The sequence below is a fragment of the Lathamus discolor genome, chromosome 3 (genome assembly GCF_037157495.1).
Source record: "Lathamus discolor isolate bLatDis1 chromosome 3, bLatDis1.hap1, whole genome shotgun sequence".
Lineage (NCBI taxonomy): Eukaryota > Metazoa > Chordata > Aves > Psittaciformes > Psittacidae > Lathamus > Lathamus discolor.
The window spans coordinates 82,428,865-82,449,248 of NC_088886.1; the positions used below are offsets into that span (position 1 = coordinate 82,428,865).

The 20,384-nt window shown below is 38.7% G+C and overlaps 2 protein-coding genes across 4 annotated transcripts in view; one reads left to right on the forward strand and one right to left on the reverse strand.

The window, feature by feature from the left end:
- On the reverse strand, window positions 1-19,253 carry ZDBF2 (zinc finger DBF-type containing 2). Of its 2 annotated transcripts, none has more exons than XM_065670115.1 (7): window positions 19,192-19,253; window positions 15,895-16,006; window positions 15,216-15,267; window positions 14,644-14,695; window positions 13,943-14,048; window positions 13,264-13,391; window positions 1-7,482 (listed from the first exon to the last, which is right to left on the reverse strand). In XM_065670115.1, the coding sequence occupies exons 3-7, from the start codon at window positions 15,265-15,267 to the stop codon at window positions 4,638-4,640; spliced, it is 3,183 nt and encodes a 1,060-aa protein (XP_065526187.1). In that variant the 5' UTR covers window positions 15,895-16,006; window positions 19,192-19,253; the 3' UTR covers window positions 1-4,637. The 2 variants fall into 2 exon arrangements, with proteins under 2 accessions (XP_065526187.1, XP_065526188.1); XM_065670116.1 differs by lacking the exon at window positions 19,192-19,253 and adding an exon at window positions 18,694-18,909.
- Window positions 19,228-20,384, forward strand: part of CMKLR2 (chemerin chemokine-like receptor 2) — a 27,393-nt gene continuing 26,236 nt past the window's right edge. Inside the window, exon 1 of one of the 2 annotated variants that reach the window (XM_065670120.1) lies at window positions 19,228-19,265. The gene's annotated coding sequence lies outside the window, so the exon portion shown is untranslated. Of the gene's footprint in view, window positions 19,266-20,344; window positions 20,366-20,384 lie in introns of those variants that run through there. The other variant, XM_065670121.1, reaches the window with a different exon arrangement.

The window sequence follows — 20,384 nt, forward strand, 5'->3', positions numbered from 1 at the left end:
TTAATCAGTCTTTGTTTTATTAAAACAAGATTTGTTCTGTTGAAGAAATGAATAAATTTGTAACTGCAAAGCATAAAAAAACCCAAAACCTTTACTTCTGGGCATGCTCGGACCTCTGCTACTACAAAGTTTTCTGAAAAAGATGATGGGGAATGCTGCAATTCATAGCAGATAAATCATCAAAAATTCTGGGATTTTAATTGCATTAGCAACTGAGATACACTTATCTGTCCCCAAAACATCAACAGCTGAAACACTGTTCTATTTCCAGAGTAAGTATGCATTCAGATTACTTCATTGTCAGGGAGCTACCCCAGGGAAAAGAGAAAAGACAACAGCTAAAGAGATCAAGAATCATCATCCACTCCTGTTTCACACTACTCAGCAAAGTAAGCAGACTCCCAAGCGCAGGAGCACATATACCAGCTTGCCCTCTATGCTTCAGATCACTATGCCATCCACTCCTGTTACCTGTCACTGATTTACTTCTGGACAGAATATCCTATCCTGCAATACACAACGTAAAAACAAAAATAAAAATCCAAATACAGGACTGAGGAGAAATACGGAAACAATATATATATGAAATTAAATGAGCTGCAGATACAAAGAAAGAACAATGGCACTGGACAAGTTTGTAATATCACTATATTCTTACAAATTCACATTGTGTTAAGTGACCACAGACAGAAAAGACAGACAAGCAGATTTAAAAAATTACAGTATCAAGCTAGAGTATTGCAAGATACATTATCCATTACGAGAACATTAAAATCACACACATGTATTCTCATTTGGGCAGAAATTTAGCAGGAAACTTGAACACAACTTCAGATTAAGTCGTAGTTTCATTATACATACAACTAAATACCTCATTTTATCAGAGTCCAGAGAAAAGCACTTTCATACAATTACAAGAACATTGGATGCAAACTTATCAGAAAGAACTAGAAAGCAAGGAATTCTACTAGAAAATAAACTGAAGAACTGTTAGATCTAAGTGTCAGAATAGCAAGTCCTCAAAACATTAGATGCCTTGTGCTTGGTTAACACCTAGTACACTATGAGTCTGGGTCACACTCAGGATTCTCAATAAAGGTGAATAGTAAACCCCAAGATGCTTAGAATGAGATTGTGTTAAATGGCTCAGTGAGTAATGGGGGGGTGGGGGGGAACCTTTTAGAATTATGAAATATATTACAAAACCATAATTAGGAACTTCCAGAAAGTCAACATTACATATGCATAGAAGAAGAAATGATGACATTTTCCTCAAACTGTTATAAAATATCCTTTATCTAACTGCTGCTAATTAGATTAAAAAAGCATGAATTTATTCCTCTTTAATCAGGTTACCTTTTCTTGCTTCAACATTAAGACATACACAGGGACAAGCATCTTTGTTCACTACTGTTAAAACCAAAAAACCCCAAACTACCCCCCCAACCAATCCTCCCATCAGTTTCACTGAGAAAGCATTTCAGCTCTCAAGGTTTCCATGTAGTGTAGACTTCACCATCACGTTTCAAAGTTTCAGCCATGCTGCTAATCAGTGTGCTATTCAATAATGACAACGGAACCTGTATTATTTATCTAACTGGAAAAGTGTTTGACTAATTCCTTAAGATCCCAGAAAGCTTCTCTTCTCTTTCGTGCACATGGTATTTTGAGTGTCTCCATGCTTTTTTATGCTTTCTTTCCAAGGTAGTTTCTGCATTTACTTCTCATATCACAATATCCCCAACTTTTTCCTAGTAGTCATTGAGCACAGGGAATAGGTTTCTGAACAGTCAGAAGTGAGGCATCCAAGCTTAGAGCTAATCTTATTTTGACACTGTCAACCACAGAAAAGTTTCCAGATTTGTATCCCGAGTCTTACCCTTCTAAAAAAATTGTTAGATTTAATACTTCTTGGTTTGGTTTTTGGTTTTTTTTTTTTTTTTTTTAAGGAAAATATACAGCTTCTTACACTTTTATTTAAATAGAATTCATTTTTCTTTTAAAAAACCTACCCTGAAAAGGGGGTCTATTATTAAAATTAATAATAATAAAAAAGACATTACAAGTTACAAATATTAATCATTCTATAGGCCTCAAGATAGTTTTATTACTCAGGGTTTCAAGGAAAAGTTGTGTGCTGGAGAAACACATGCTTGCAATGAATGAATATGGAGAACAGTATTTTTGGCTGTAAACAAATATGAACTAGTGATCTTAAAAATACAGTGTGCATTAAACCTTATTTACACACAAAACAATTCATGCTCTTCACGTGTACAATACTGTGAAAAGCAAGATGAAAGAAGTTGGATAGGAAAACATTCTTGTATCATAAAAATATGTTAGATGTGACTTATCAATAGGGTTAATTTAAAGCTTTGCTTTAAAACAAACTTTATTTAAAAATCTTCTTTTGCTTTATCTAAAAATTAACCTTTCTATAAAAACCATTCCTTTAAAACTTTACTTTAAAAAAATTAGCTTTATATTAGACAAAATATTAAATTATACAGGCACAATCAGTTAAAAGGGCTATGAGAACTCATATTATAACCCTTCATTTTCCAGTGACTTGCAATACAGTCATAAGATTCTGTGTCTGCTGACAACCAGAGGAAAATTCATCCATAGAAATCAGCTTTTATTCAAAAAATAAGTTAAAAAAAGAAATAAAAACCTGTCAAATCATTCTTGATCTGTAAAGGAGCTTAGTATCGAGCTGGCTTCAGTACATGCACATCTTTTATTTATGCTGGGAAATATGCACATACATTAAAAAAAAAATAAAAATCCCTAAACCAATTTTTGAACAAGTGGTTTATGATGACAGCTTTTATATTTCCTTCAAATAGTGTATATTGAAATAAAGTATTTCAAAGTCCACCTTTATCTCAATCCAAACCAGTGAGCCTTGGCACTTCAGAGAATGAATCAAGAATGATTGTTTTTTCAGGGAAAATGCACAGATACTGTGTTCGATGGCAAAGAGAGAAGGGTCTAGTCTTTTCTATAATTTTCTTGTGTTATTAAAGATGTATTGCACAACTACAGAATTTACAAACACCTTTAAAGTAAAAGAGATTATATAACATACCAAACTGGAGATTTACAAACCAGAGCCCTGATTGTGATGACGTTTAACTAAATGCTTAACTTAATACAAAGGAAAAATTAATCTTGGATTTTAAAGCACAGAACCACCTGCAGGACTGAAGTTTTTGTTTCCTGCACACATTAAATAAGCTGTCATCATACTAAATAAGAAAACAAAACCCAAAACAAACAAACATAAAAAGCCCTCAAAACAAAACACACACACACACACACACACCCAACCAACAAAAACCAACAACAAACCCAAAACCTAAAACAAAACACTATGGTCTTTTTCTTCCCATAAAATCACAGTAGTTCGAGCATTGGTGGCCAAACATGAATCACTATGGAATAATATTTTAATTCAACTAAATATTTTAAACAGATTATTCAGTATCTGTTTAAACAAATATTTGAACTCCAATACATTTAACTGGATGCTGCTTTAGATTTATTTAAATATTGTACTTAAAGTTTCAACTACAGTAATAAATATATAACAAATGGTACACCAAATTAAAGTTTAAAAAGCACAGAAACTAAAATTTAAGGCTGACATTCTGGAGCAACTCACTGCTATTTGTTTGCATTATAACTTTTCCGCCCCCCCCCCCCCCTTAAGGAATGTGAAATTCACCTACAAAATTGATCGATAAGCTACTAAGAAACACACCAAAACCCAAACAAATAAATAAATAAGATTATAATAATAATAAGAATAAAAAAATCCACCAGACCCTAATCCTGTATTTCTTTTGGAATTTGAGATTTCACTTTAGCCACCACCACTTGATTTGAACAGCGCCCTAGAGAGACATACTTCCTTACCAGCATGGTCCGTTATTGCTTGACAAGAGCCCACAGTGACTTTTTGTCTAAAATAACTGCTTTGGACATGATTTCAGGAAAAAAGTCAATATAAAAACATGTACAATTATACTTCATTTCAAGAAAGCACTGAATTGATCTGAATTGTATCATACTGTATTAATTTTAATGCCACTCCATAGGCAAATATATATTATGTGTTGAAGGAGGTGTGTATTTACACAAATACATACATTAATTTGAACTGAATTTTGTGTATCTCCATTTTAACTTCTAGGGTAACAATCAAGTCATTTTTTGCACTTTAGAATTCTACGGAAAAATGAGAACAGGCACAATTAATACAGCTTCTAATTTACCTTATTACAGTGCACTAGTATGCACTGGTAATACCATAAAAACAATATGATACTATTCAAGCTCATTTTCTGATGAACAGGTGAAGTCTAGTAATGAGGGTTCTAAGTGCTTTTTAACTCAAACACACACCTTCTGCAGCTTTACACAGTAGAATAGTGCAATACATTATGTCCCCATATTCCAGGAACAAGAGCTGAGTTTACAGCTGTACCTGTTTCACAAGAGACTGGCTTTGCACTGTCTGCAGCTCTAGCACTTCAACTGCTTCATCTATGATCTCCTGTTCCATTTCCTTTTCTTCAATCTTTTTCCAGGTGCTGGTTATAGAAAAAACCCTCAAATTATTTTGGTAGCTAGCTCTCACCTGGAGGAACAAGACAGTTTCGAAGTAATGGTACAGCAGAAGCTCTTCTAGAGGGTCGGTTCACAGTGCTAGGGTGACCCTGATCTCCACTTACTTCCCAATTCCTGGCTTTGGAAGAAGCCTGCTCTGGCTCCTTAGGAAAAGATTCCGACATGACTTTCTGCCTCTTTTCAGGAATCCCAGTGACAACTGTTGAGTTCAGAAAAGTCCTTTTTGGTTTCCTCCTCACTTTTAATTTTTTAGCATCAGGCTTTTCTTTCTTAGGGTGCTTTCCCACTGTAGTTTTTCTTGTCTGGCACCTATGGATGGACAAAGCAGATTTCTGGGCATGAGGACGAAGTTTCCTCCTTATCCCCTCTTTTTGCTGGTTTTTAGGTCTGGAAGTTTGTTTGCTTGCCACTACTCTGTTTCCTCTCCTACCAACAGTGCATCTGACAGACTTTGGTCCTGCAGCCTTTCTGGAAAAAACTGGTTCTTTGTTAGTGCCTTCTTTTCTCTTCCATATTGCCTTTGGACTCTCCCTCTCCAACCGCTCACTCCTGACAGAGGTCAGAGGAGTTTTGGTAACTCTACTGTTAAATGGAGTTAATCTAACATCTCCTTCTACTGCAGACTGGCAGGAGTTCAAAGGTGAAATGATCAGGTGTTTATAAGAGTTCTCCGAGTGACCAGATATCAGACAATCTGTTCTTTCTGTGGAAACAGAAGATCCATCAGCCTTTTGACTTGAGGCTGCATCATTCCCTTTACCTGGATCCGGCAGGAAAGATGTTGAAGATGAACCGTGCAAGTCTGACCAACTGAGTGACTTTGATGGCGTGCTTTCTCTCTGTGCATCAGCTAGTTTCCTGTTTGCATCAAAGCTGAGACTTTTGAAAAGCTGTCGAATGTGAGAGGGCTTTTTGGCCTTTTCTCCACCTGGACTCTTCGGAGGCATCTTCAGAATTCGATTTGTTAGTGGGTCGTAATACTTGAAAGAACACTGTTTGTATTTATACCTTACGGAGTCTTTGCTATCCGTGGAGTTATGATTTTTCCTCATTTTTGGAATATCCATAGGTTTACTTTTACACTGTTTTATCTCTGGGCACGAAAGTACATACACCACTGTCTTAGGCTGTACAGGACTCATAATCTTGCTATAGGACTCAGGAAGTTTAAGGGCACATAGCCTAGTTTTCATGTTAGGAGTTTTTTCATTCTCTGGCCACACAATGCTTGATTTCTGATCAGCTGGATCAGATTCCCTTCTAGACATCTTTCTTTTTGCTACAGGATAGTTCAATAGACTTGTTTGGGTGCCATGACTGACTTTGACCACCTGGCACCTTGAAGCCAGCCGCCATGTCCTTTTCCTAGGCATTTTAAGCATCTGTGCATTGCATAGTCTATCTGAGGCTACAGATGGGTTATGAAAATCAGAGCCATCGCTTAGTGCATCATTTAAAACATTGCCAGAATTTAACAATGCTCTATCTCTTCTATTACCCTCAACAATATTGTTACTTTTTTCATCCTTCTGCCTTTTTTTCTTTATTCTCTTCCCTGTACAGTTGGCTGAAGATTCACTATCAAAGTAGCAGCGAAAACGACCTTCCCTGAAATCACGCACAAGTTCTTCAATTTTTATATCATCTTCATACATTATTTGAGACCAGGTCTTTCCCACAAAAGAAGGAGGCACATGAGGCAGAGCTGGAAGGACAGGCTCTTCTGTATGAACTACAACATCCTGTTTCACTGCTTCTACTTTCTCTATTGACTTGCTTTTTAAAACAGAAGAGAGCTGTGTTCCATAGTCTTTATCTTGCAAATTTATCTGGATCTCTTTTAGGGTTTCTATATCTTTTATAGCTGCCTTGGATAAGTCTGTTCCTGCCTGAATAGGTGCATCACAGTCAAAACTCATTTCAGAGCCCTCTAAATGAGTATGGTCCAGAAATGATGAAAAAGTTGAACAGGGATTCTTCTCTTCTTTGAAATAAACTTCTTTAGATGTACTTCTTCCATGACAGTATTTCAAAATAACACCTTCAATAGTTTCATCCACTGAACTTTCACCACCTCTGTTCATCTTCAGTTTTTTGCATCTTGCTAGTTGTGGGGATGTCCCAGGATCTAGGGAGCTGCTGATACCCACAGTATCCCTGAGATGGAAATCAGACACAAAAGTTTCATCCTGAGTTCGTAAACCATCTCTTTTTGAGAGTGATTGACCTGAGGTAATACAGAAAGGATTGCTGTTGCTGCACAGAGTATTCTGATGAGAAACGGAAGGGCGTTTTGGGTGAACCAGTGCTGGACCAGGATTCAAGCATGGTTTCAATAACACATCACTATTGTGTACCTCCATTCCCGTTTTACCACATCCACTCTGTGAAATCAGATTTGATGCTGCTGCCAAATTCCTAACATTTTTTCCTGTTTTAGGATTAACAGAAGAACTATGGATTAAAGGACTGACAGAAAATCGCTGAGATACAGGACTCACAGCTGTAAAGTGACCTTCACGGCTACGATTTGCAATCTGAGCATCTTTCAGGGTGTCCCGTTTCTCATTGCTACAAATGCCCACAGAGTGCTTGGATATTCTTATGGCATGTTGCTGCCCTCTTTCTAGTTTTTCAATAAATGCTTGTGTTGCAGATGTTTTCTTTGTACCCTTACGAGACAGGCATGGAGCAGAAGATCGTATTTCACCAGTGGACTCCTGGTCTTTGCTGGAAATCTCCTGTTTCTCTCTGTTCCTCTTTCTGTCCATCTCTTCCAGGGGCAGGCAAGCAGTCCTAGCAGGCTCTGGAGTGACGGGGAGTGGCATGTCATCATAGCTTGGTCTAAAGGGGAGGGGAAAAAGCACCTTATATAAATACTGTAAATACGATTAGGGTTTTTCAAACAATAGTGTGTTAGGTTTTTTTTTTTTAAGAGTAACTACCTAGAATGCATCACACCTAATGAAGAAACACAAGTTACCACCTCTACTTACTTTAGCAGAGATAGCCCATCTGTAAAACAGGCAGAAGGTGAGGAGGCAACGTTCCACAAAGCTAAAGATGACAATTAGTTGGTTACCCTCTTCATGCAACCACCCATTAAGAACAGGCAAACACATTACGATCATTTTATGAATACAGTAAAGAAAGAAAAAGTAAAGATAGTTCTTTTGTTTGAGGTTGGGAGTTTATAAAGAGGTTATTTCACTGATAAAGCTATCAGTTAATACTGAGCTTTTGTACAGAAACACAACATTATAATATGGCACAGTATTAGAATACTATCGTGCATAAATGACCCTTTCTCTACGAAAGGTGGCTGCATGACAGGAACTCTGCACATGCTGCCAAGGAATTCCATGCTCACTGTTTCACACAGACATATCATAGCTTCTGACTCCCCGCTATAAGAAGCCAAGTTATGATTGTTCTGCCTCACAGTGACAACAGCAGATTTTTAAATATTCTGTAACTGTCTGCTCTATCTTTATGACTGCCTCAAATACAAGTGTTTATGTCTTGCAGACCTAACAGAAATGACAGATATGGACTCTTCTGCAACACAGGAACCCACAAGGCTTCAATGTGTAACAGCTGGGCAAATCTAATGAAAATAGTTGGGAAAAAAAAGTAAATATAACTGTGGAGAGAATATTATGTTTCATTTGAAAGTTATAAGCAGACCTTGTGAAACCCATGTGCTGCTTGCTTAAATACATGGCAGGCATCCATGCACCTCTTATGGTGCATTCATCTGCTAAAAGGATTGTGAATAGATTTTATTGTACAGTAACTTCCTTGGTTATAAACGTTCAGCTTCCACACTTATTTAAAGTTTAAAAAATAAATAAAAATCAGGAGCTAACAGAATTAGAATGCTTAATAGCCAACATCTGCAGAAGTCCTTGAAGAACTCGGACATCAGTTATTGTTAAAGACGGCTGATACCAAGCAACCTTGCAGCAAGTATTTCTAAGTAGCTCCTTAACACTGAAAAACAATTACAGGAGAACTTAGCTGAATATAGCTATGTTTCAGCCTTTTACTGAGAGATGACAAATAAAGAAGAATTGTCAGCTTGGAAGAACTATTTCATAGTTGAAAAAATTATAGGTTTTGCCAATGTTTAAAAAATAAAATTTAAACCTGATATTTGAAATCTATAGAGTTAACAAGATTTAGTCCAGAAAAGTATACTTCATAGAATCACCACCAAACCTGCCTTCCCCCCCCAACCCCTTATATTTCAAAGCACCTACTTCAAACCTCAGGATAGGGCTTAGTGGTAAGAAAAGGTTTCAGTGCCTGAGCCCATGATCCACCATTAGATTTTGTTCTCTCCTTCTCTGAGCCAATAACAATTAAGAAAACAGTTTTCCAGCCAGCTACATATTCATTTCATCATCATTTAATAATAAACCATATTTTCCTTAGCTTTCTTATAAACCTCAGAAAAGAACATGTCAAAAGCTGGGCTTCCAAGAGATGTCATGACAGATGTGACATGAGAGATGACAGACGATTCTATTCTCTACATAAGGTACATTATCCTGACAGAGGAGGAATTTAGGATGACCTGATGCAATTTTTCCTGACGAAAGCAGCAGTGACCATTACTCATGATTTCGTTGTCTTCTAGGTTATTATGAACAGTTTGGTTATTCAGTTCTCATGGAAACACTGCAATTTAAGCAAAGAAGTCTGTAGGCAGATCCTCTTCTCTGCCCTCAATGATAATTGACAATCGCTACATTTGGGTTTTTTTCCCAGTCCTTCTGAAACATCACATATTCTCTGTGGCCTCTGAAAAATAATTACTATCAGCTCCCAGAATGCTTCAGAGAGTACTAAGTATCATGTGCTCAAATCCCTGTTTACTGAGGTCATTTGAGGAGAACTACAGAGCCACTAACAGTCATAAACAAAACAACTTTTTTATGCAGAACAACATGGAAATTAAAGTTATCAGAAGACCAAGAGCTACAAAGGTCTTGTTCACAACACAGGGCCTGAAGCACTGCCCATCAAACAAACAAAAAAGAGACCTTCTAAGGAAACAGTCTCCTCAAATCATGGCAACACATAATGCAGGGGGGTGAGGCGTGGGAGGGGGGAAAATCACGCTGGCTACATAAAAAATGATACATAAAAAGTAGGGATGCACTTTGCATAACCCTACCAAACCACAGTGATTCACCAGCAGCAGTATAAAACCCCCTCCCTGAAAAAAATTAATAAAACTTTGTAACAAAACCTGCAATATTCCTTGTGTACTCCAAAAAAAGTAACACTTTTCCCAAAGGTGTATCATCTTTTAGAATAGAGTGGAATTCTGGTTATCTAAGTAAAGAGGACTGAATTCATCAGAGTACTAATAAGGGTTATTGGACTGAATAAGTAAAAAGAAAAACCTCACATAAAGAAACATCAAGAAAAAAAAATAACAACGACCAAACCCAAGATTGTTTCTATTATCAAATGATCAAACAATGCCTGTCAGCTGAACTGCTGTGCCCCACTGCTGCATGCATTCTTCTCCACCTAAGGTCTGAGATAAAGCACCTTTGTTTAAATCAGAATTAGACTGAAAGGGAAGGCTAAAGGCAGTAGAAATAATCCTTTAACTTTCTCATTTCAGAGTTCTTCTACCTTTGTGATAAACACATGGCATCTGGATATTGCTGGAAGACTGAATATAGGACTAAATGGATTTTGGTATGGATAAACTGCATCAAATTCCTAGGCTTCTAGCTCGCTTAACAGTCTGTATTCAATTTTCAAAAATTACCTACAAACATCTCTGAGGTGGAGGCAATGTAAGCTGAAATGCTGAGCTGTAAATTGGGACTGCTCTGTTGAGAACAAGACTGGCTGGTGTGGCCTTGGGTTATGTTTAAAACAAGGGTAGCCTTTGAAGATAAGGAAGGAGTAATGATGGGGCAGGGTTGTTCCCCCCTCCATAGTCAACCTAGTGTGAAGATAATAAAGGAACAACTAGGACAGATGAGGCCAGTTCTTGAAGATAAGGAACAAATCAGAACAAACTGACCTAAAACATGGACACAATTGTTAAGTAATTCACAAGAGCCTTTTCCACATGTGCAAGCACAGAAGTCAATCAGCGGACACAGTGAGGAAAACTATTGAAGACCACCTGAGACCCCTCAAGACCACCACTCAGCAAGAAAGCATATGCGCAATTAAAATACAAGTATTAATTAGTTTTTAATTAATTAATTAAGTAGTTCTACTAAATGTAATGAATATGTAAAACATTTCCCAGAAAGTTTGTAAATATGCATATAAGTTTGCTGGGTATACGGATGCTGCTTGTAGGCTCCAGGTGCACTCACCTTTGAGAAATGATTCACGTGTGCACCCAGTGGTGCAACAAAGAATGCTTTCTAGGACTCCAAATCAAGTCTTATAGAGTTTCTTTGACTGTCTTTTGTGGTAACAGAACTACAGTTCTATACAGTTAGGAACTTCTGACAGTTCTGCTACGAATTACCCCCAAAAGCAGCGTGAAGATTTGCTCTCTTAAATGCTCATTATTTCTTTAAATTAAAACTTCTACACCAAGAGTTTGGAGGAAGGAATGATTTCTTGATTTGTGCGGGTTTTTTTGTTTGGTTGATTTGGTTTTTGTTTGGTTTTGTTTTGGTTTTGGGGGGGGAGAGGCAAAACACCAATATCCTCTGAATTTCAGTATAAGGCAAAGCTCTGGTCCACCTTTACTTTCTCCACATCACTACTAGGTATATTGGTTCTGCAAAACAAATCGAATCTCTGAAATATTTCTATAATCCTTTTAAATTACACTGTTAAGATACCTCTGTGAATTCAGCTGAAAAACAGGTATTTAAGAACTGAATGAAACCATGTATCAATCCAAGCGGTTTTATGTATGAACAAAGACAACCCAGTTCTTACTTCAGATGTCAGTTAAGAATGTGGGGGGTTTTGTTTGCTTCAAAGCAGGATTGCAACATAAATCTATTCACACTTTCTTTTCCATCTTTGCTTTTTTCTTCCTCCAAACTCTGTCTAGTCTTGGGATTACTCCTCCCTTCTCCCCCCAGCTTCATCTAGATTTTGTACATTATTTTTCTCATTCCATTCCTTCTTTCAACAACTTAGAGGAACATTGGTAGCTTGTTGCTCCTAGTTATTAAGTTTTGTTCACCAAAGAAATAACCTATCAGTAACACATCAAGACAGGGCTTTTTTTCATTAGGTGTTGCCTTAAAGTGAATACTATATTTTCTCCATGGCAAAAAAATATGCATGCTCTTATACTAGCAGGATTTATTTATTTAAGATGGAAGCTTATTAGCAGTGATGTGTACATGTCCTGGGCTAATTTGTCATAGACATGTCTATTTTCTTGTTCTGTCGCATCTCTGATAATACCAATATGACTGCCTCCAGACAAAATACCCTTATACTTGTTCGTCAGATATATAGCAGAGTTATTTGAGAAGATACACTGTACTGGGTCAGACTGGGATTTTTGTCTGCCTTTGTCCTGGGTTGAGCAGCAGCAGTCATTTTTCTCCTTCTCAGGAGCTAGTACAGTGCTGTGTTTTGATCTTTTGGCCTGGGAACAGTGCTGATAATGCCAATGTTTTCAGTTGCTGCTCGAATGTTTGGTCTGGCCAAGGACTTTCTGAGCCTCATGCTCTGCCAGGGAGGAGGGGAGGCTGAGGAAGCAGAGACAGGACACCTGACCCAAACTAGCCAAAGAGGTATTCCATACCACAGCACGTCATGCCCAGGATGTAACTGGGAGTTACCCAGAAGGGCTAGAGGGACTACAGGGTTGGAGGAGGTATCGGTCGGTGCTCTGCTGGGGGGGAGTGGGGAGAGTTATTGGTCGACTGGTGTTGAGGTGTTGTATTCTTTCCTCTTGTTATTTCCTTTATCATTATTATTATTGCTGGTAGCAGTAGTGATCTGTGTTATACCTTAGTTACTAAACTGCTCTTATCTCAACCCGTGGGAGTTGCATTCTTTTCGATTCTCCTCTTCAACCCTCCAGGAGCAGGGGGAGGGCAAGAAGTGGGGGAGTGAGTGGATGAGGTTTGTGGTTGGGTTTAAACCACAACAGCCTTGCAGAACATAACAAAAAAGGAATGAGATTTAATTGATTTCCATTCTTCTACAGGGAAAAACCTACACACCAACCCTCTTATGATAAATAAACAGAACACTTTTGAAAATCTGAGCATTAATGAATTGGCCAATTAATGTAATCCATGTAAGTATTAACTGAATGTGCGAACTGCAAGGATCATGAAGAAATAAGCACAGAAATATTCACCCGATTATCCAAAAGCAACAAACCAGAACTATGAACTCTTTCAAAACATACCATAAAATACACTGCTATATATAAAGCCCAGAATTATAATAATACATGTATACAAAGCCCAAATTACAAGAATTAGTAAATGCATGTCAGACTGGACAGCCTGCCATTATACCCATGACCCATATGTTGCTTCCTTTTTCAGGTCCTCACAGTTAATTGCCATCAATAGTGTTGTGGAACAGAACTCATAATGCATGCATTCTACCAACACACACTTGAAAACAAAAAACCAGCCAGCTGTATTATACCTGTTGTCATGGTATCTGTGTGGATGATGCTGCAAAACATCTTGCAAGAAACGCTCCATCAAGCTACTGGCACCCATACGATTCCTGCAGTAAGTGGTAAAATGCCTGTGCTGGGAGCTGAAAACATGCTGATGAAAGATAAAAGAGACAACTAGTTCAATACTACTGTTAACACACTCGCCTGTTCCTAAAAACTACTTCCCAAATTAAACATGACACTGTTGCTATGAAAATATTTAAATAAAAAGAAGAATTTTCAGCCTTTTCTTCTTTAAGAAACCTTGATCCAGTGAGATTTTTAAACTTGCTTAGAAAGCCTCAAATAATACTAAAATGTGCTGAAACATCTTTCTGAGTTGGAACTTATCTAACATATTAACTCTAATACAATACATACTATATATACAGATCTCAAGATTAAAGCTACAGAAATAAACCTACTGGATGCAACACACAGCAGTGTGCCACTTCAGAAAAGCAGACTGCAGTAGCCATGCCACTCCATCAGTATCTTTTTAACAGGTAATAGATAAGGGGGTGCATACACTGTGTAATTCATAAATTGATGAGTTTTCACTCAGTATTAGTTGTTCAGTGTAAAGACTGATATTTTATAAGATGATAAAGCCTTCTCGTACTCTTTGCTATCTGTTGCTGAATTATACAAAAGCCTTCTTACCTGTTCCAGGTTACTGTAGTGTACATGGCAACAGTTGCAGTACCCTTGTCTATTTTGCACAGTAGATACTCCAGGCCAAGAATGGTCTTGCCGTCTCGTGTGTAAACTGAAAGAAGCAGGTAATATTACCAAGACATGTTGGGATGTTTAATTCATGTTCTTAACATGGAAATTCTACCCAGCTATCTTACTATAGAGCTGGCACAAATTTGAAAGATCAATGCTTCTATTTCAGAGTTGTAATGGCAAGTAGGACTACATATTTTAAGGTATTCCCAAGCAAATTTCACTAAGCAAATTGTTTCTTCAATGCAGAACAAAGGGTAACAGGTTGAAGGCACAGCTAACACAAATGCTAGTTTCAGTTGGCTGAAATCTGAAGAGAACTGTCTCGCCAGAAAAAGGCAGAGTAATTTTTTAATTCTCTTGGGATTTTATTATTAAAAAAAAAAAAAATAAAGACTAAAGATAAAGATATCTTGACACACACACATTAGTTTTGGGCACTACAATGCACCTTCCCCACAGTTTTTAATAGTACGTGGGGACAGATAAGAAGGATGTCCATCGTATACTTGACCTATATTGTATCACTGTCATCCATTATACAAAATAACAGGTAAGGTTGAAAACCACATTCTTTCTGGTTTACTTTGTGTAAGCAGTAAGCTGGATGCCAGTTAGATCATGACCTAACTTACCTGCTACTGCTGTCCTGTCGTACAGAACCTTCAACACCATGTCTTCCTGTTCCTATAGGGAAAACAAACCAAAACAGAGTATCAGAGTTGAAACAGAGTTTTCACCTGCCATCAATTACTTCTCTCACATTGCATTTGTCAAACATACTATTTTAAAGGAAGATTAAAAAAGAAAGCGTGTGTAGAGAGAGATCCTTTTGTCCCCAAAGTTCCTCTGACAGCTTCATAAAATAAACTTTACTCTTTCATGGTTGAGGTGAGTGGGAATTTTTTTCTACTGATTTGTCTGGGATCAAGACTAAGCAATCTGCATTTATACTGCCATATCCATGATCACTGAGATAAAATGTAACATGTCCTTAACAGCTTATTACAGGACAAGGAAATTACACTGACATACAAACTCTGTGTACAATTCAGAATTCACTTATTCCATCCAAGTTCCATAACAAAACCTATGAAATCAAAGTGTGCAATTGAAACTACATGGTGAACTGATGCTTCTGCTATTATTAGACTAAAAAAAAAGTAAGAATAACTGTAGCAAAACCATTTACTTTTAAACTTCTCACCTTGTGCTGAAGAAGCAGAAGCTTCATCAGATGCCTTGATTCTGTCAAACATCTGTAAGTAAAAATCAAAATAACTGAGAATATACAATGTTTTAAAACCCACAGCAAAGCTCATCCTCAAGTTCATCCTTAAGTTCATCCTTCAGTCCAAGCTGTTCAGAAGCACTGCATTGTTTTGGCTACAGCAAAACTTGACTTATATGAAGCTGCACTGTAAAAATAAACTTCTGCTTTACTAGGTTACTCTAATATTATATTTGATAATGAACATTTGCTTTGACAGAAGGGGCTAATTGCTGTTCTAATTAATGAAGCTGAAAACTATACTTATGAATACGACTTAGACTGTTAGGTTATTAAGCAATAACCTTGTCAAATTCTTTTAATTCATTTCTTGAGTTGCCTTTACAATAAAGATGAAGGATGTATGCTAATAAAATCTAGGTATTATATATATATAGATGAAACAAAATAATTTTGTTTATCCAGGCTGAAAAAGTAAACCTTATTGCTCAAAAGACCTGCAAACCAATGTTGAATCCCACAATTTTTAATTAACATGACTGCAGCAACATACAGTTATATGCTTTAGGGTGCTCAAACACAAAGGGCTTCCAAGCTTCACACATTCCTTTTACCTTATGGAATTCAAGCATAAAATCAGCTTTCTAGTACAAACCTTAGAGTCATCAGCCTTCTTTATCCACCAAAGCTGACTCCAGACTAGCAAACAAATAATGCTGAGCAGTAGGCCATTTGCAGTGCAGGACACTTATCTCTTCTCATCCCATCTGGCAACAATGAAGTTAAAGAGCTTTTTAAAATAGAATTAATAATGCATATTTTCCATGCCCTAGGGCATGTAAATTTTTCTGTACCACTTTGCAAACAAGTCAGTCGATAGAATGGATAAACCTCTTTTGAAGTCTGCAGTACATCCTTCTTTTTTGTTATGGAAGTTGTTTTGACAGTCTTTCCTACACAAATGTTAATTATTCTTTCTGGAATAACTTTGTTCCTTCTTTCTCATAGTCCCTATGTATTAAATATTGTTATTGTTTTGGATGCCAGCACACAAGATATAAAGTATATAATACAATATATATTAATATATTCTACAATAACAGAAAACTCCTCTACATCAATCAAATTGAAATGAATCTATTTTGAGCACTGTTCATGAACCTGCTCAGAAAAGGAATGTTTTATTTTGCTTATGTTACATAAGCTATTTAGATACTGCAATAATACATTAACTGGAAATTTAACAGTAGGCTGGATGTTCAAAGCATTTTATAAATTAATCATTATATATGCTTAATGAAGTATTATTATTAGCATTATAGACAGGAAAACAGAAAGGCCACAATAATTTACACAATCGCTACCACCAGCATCACAGTGAAAGTACTATATCCTATGTCAAAACTCAGGGCTTCACAATTTGTAGATCTGTTCTTGGCTTACCATTTATGTAATTGCACAATGACAAGCAAAGTTTCAAATCAACCACTTTTACTTCCTATGCTTTATAAACTGTTTTTACAAGAATCATCCCTTACCTCCTCAATTCCCATTCTCATATATGTAAAAAAGATGCTCCTATATGAAGCTACATACCATCAGGCTTGACAGACTTGTGGCTTGTTTTTTGTTTTCTTTAAATTTGTTTTGTTTTTCCCTGACTATGCGCTGGTCATTATAAAATAGAAGAGCTGTTATAGCAGTTGTAGTCAGAAGGAGTATCTTAATATCCCAACTCAAAAAACACTCCAAAAGAACCCTCGCTCTCCAAAAAAAACCACCAACAAACCACACAATCAAACCACCAGACTCCTTCTCCTTCCCATAGTGTTATCAGTTCATGTAGAATTAAACAAACAAAAACAAAACAAAAAAACTAGCTGTTCTTATAAAGATTCTTATCAGTCAACTGAGAAAAGTTTTCTTTACGGATAAACTGATCTTAGTCACCCTATTCTGTGTCCTATACACAGTCAGGACCCAAAAGAAAGTGGTGGTAAAGCCCACAAGACCATATTTCATGAATGATGCTTTATGGCAAATAACTTGTTCCACATGCTCAAAGTCAACTTACCAATTTTTTAAGGTCTTGCTATAGATATATATACATAAGATAAAGCGACAAATGTGGAGTGTGACAAGAAAGTAGCAACCAGAGACAAGGCTACCCCACTGATAGGGCAGACACACACTGTTTCCACCGTCAGTAGGGGACCCACAAACATTCATTCCATAGAACTGAATTAAAGCACTGTGATATACAAATATCCAGTTTCATCTCAGAGACAGCAAACAATGGCAACTGCAATACGTTGAAGGACAACTACTACAACAATTTGTTGCTTCCTTATTTCAAGGAATAATTCCAGTAGCAGTGCACTACAGAGTTCACACATCTGCAAGTACAATACTGTAAGTTACACCCTTAGGTCAAGACACAGACGCGTGCACATCTAAACTGAGCAAAGAGCATAGTAACTTTAAACAGGACAGGACTATGCCCTATAATTATAATTAATTACTCCAGTCTGGATCTCCTCATCATCTTTATACAGTTCAAGGAGATTCAATGGACTAGATTTTCTCACTGGAAGAGCGACACGTTATGTAAAACTTGTAAAAGCCTGGCTATCGCTTAACAACTGTCAGAAAAATACTGGAGGAGATATTTACCTATAAAGCTTACAAGAAAGGAATACCTGTTCTTTTATCTCAAGTGTTTCATAAGGAACACCAGTGTACAGGACAAAAAAGTAAACAAACCAACAAAACTCAACATGATCTACAGCACAAAACCACCCAGACATACAAACCTGAACTCAAAACAATACACAGCTTGCTTACTATCTGACGTCAAGTTCAAACCACAGGCTAGGAATGTAAAGGATGTGCAGATGCCTTATTTATGTTGCCAAAATCTGGACAGCCTAACTGCAATCCTGACTTTAGCAAAACAGAACCTACAGCTATAAATCCATAAAGGATTTTCCAGATGTCCATGCAAAACCTGTGAAATTCTGTCTTTGCTGAGATACTTTAAACAGTAAATGTTTTCAACAGTTGGATTTAAAAAGTTGTATCTGTACAAGTGATAGCTTCAACATTTTACCACTGCAAAATCCTGTAAATTGTAACAAAGATAACTAAACCTGGCTACATACATAAACGTGTGATTTGGTGAATTTCTAACCAGGCTGCTTCCACTGCCTCTGGTACCAATGTTTCTTTTTGGTTTTACTGAATCATGCTGGGCACAGCAGCCAGAGAGTGAAAAGCCTCAGCTAACCCCATTTAACAAGAGAAATCCATAACGAGGCAACCAAAAGGCATGAAATGCAAGCACGAATCAATAATAAATAAATAAATTAGTGGTGCATTCTGACACTATCTGGAAGTGTCAAAGGCATCAGCGAAACTCTCCAGACAGTGTCACTCTTGCACTGCAATAGGTTACACGTAAGTAAAACGGCGAATCGAAACGGCTCCTCCAAAATCACCTCACAAAAAACTCCACTGCCCCTTCCCCTGAGAAAGCCTACGCTGGGTACGCAGGAGGGAAAGCAAGGCTGAAAAGCTCTCCCTGAAACAAAGTTATGTTTTCCAGCAGCGCTAGCACAAACAGAGAGGAGGGAACTCATTTCAGGAGCTGCTTTTGCTTCACGGCCGCACAGCACCAGCTCCAGGGGTCCCGTACCTGAGGCCTCATGAACCCCGCCGGCAGGCGCGCCCGCGGCTCCCCACCCGCCCCGTTCCGTTCCGTTCCACCGCGGGGCCGCCGGCAGCCGTGAGGGGCCAGGTCCCGCTGCGCCTTGGCGGGGCAGCGGCGCGCCGGCGGCACCCACACGCGTTAACGCCCGCGCACCCCGCCACAACGGCCCCTCCCGCTCGAGGCCAGCCCTCTTCCCTGCCGCTCCCGCAGCCCGCTCCCGCTCCCGCCCCGGCGCCGCCTCACCTCCATCACTTCCCCGTGAGCCGTTCCGTGGCACGCTGAGGTCAAGGGACGCCATCCTCTGCTTCCTGCTCCGGGTCGGCGCGGCGCGGGCGGGGCCCAGGCCTGCCCTGTGGGAGGAGGAGGCGGGAGGAGGGGTCTATGTTTTCCGCCCCGCGGTGAGGGCCGGCGTTGCTGCTGTCTCTCCGTCTTCGGGAGTCCGCTTTCGTTCTCCCCGCCCGCTCGGACTCGGCCGGGCTCCTGTTGCGGGCCAGCCGCGGCTGTGGTGTGGGAGGCGACCCCGTACTACCGCCCCCGCGCCACCGGCCTGGGCTGGGTGGCAGCTCTCTAATGGCTGCCTGAGGAGAGCGGGGAGCTGCCTAGCGCTTATGCCGTCCTTTCGGCCCTGGGCGGCTCTTGCCGTGTAGGTGTGTGAGCACCGCTTGAGCGGAGTCTGGAAAGCCTCGGATCCCCCAGCCGCGGCGCTGGAAACCCGCTCCGAAAACCCGGGGGTTGTGCGTTTGGTGCCGCTCCGTTCGGGGTTACTCTGTTCTGTGAGGCAGCATCTTTGATAAGTTTTATGTCAACAACTGCGTCAAAAAAACTCATTTCGTATGCTTGAGAGCAGGCTGTAGGGTTTATACCTTTGGTTTGTTGTTCCTTTTCTGTCATTAAAAATAGCTTGCTTTCCGTGTTGTGCCTTATGATGTGTTTTATCGGAAAGTGGAAGGTCTTAGTTTGAGGTTTTGATAGAGTTAATAATAGAGTTGCATTTCTTTTACTCAGAAACAGACTTAAGAATGTGACCTTAGTTCAGGTTCTCTTTTGTTTTCGGTTGTAGGGTGTTTTTAATGTTTATCTAATCTCCCATGGGAAACCAGCTAGCGCGTGTTTCTCTCCTGCTGAAGCAGCAGGATTTTTAAGCAATCTCTGTAGACACAGTCAACACTCTTGTGCAAAGGCAGGTGCAGATACAGGCTTGGATTGTGCAGTGGTGGGGGGGGATTGTGAATGCATCATATTACAGAAAGTTTAAACAGAGGCTTCTGTAAGAAGACTTTGTGCGATTATGAAACCATAGCTTAGGAATGTCCACCCACACTGAGCAAGTAATTGAACGCAAATCTCAAATGGCAGCACAGCAGGAGGAGGCTGTTCTTTAGGAGGAGACTACCTTGCTTGCTGTTGGATTTTTTTGGTATGTGCATAAATACGAA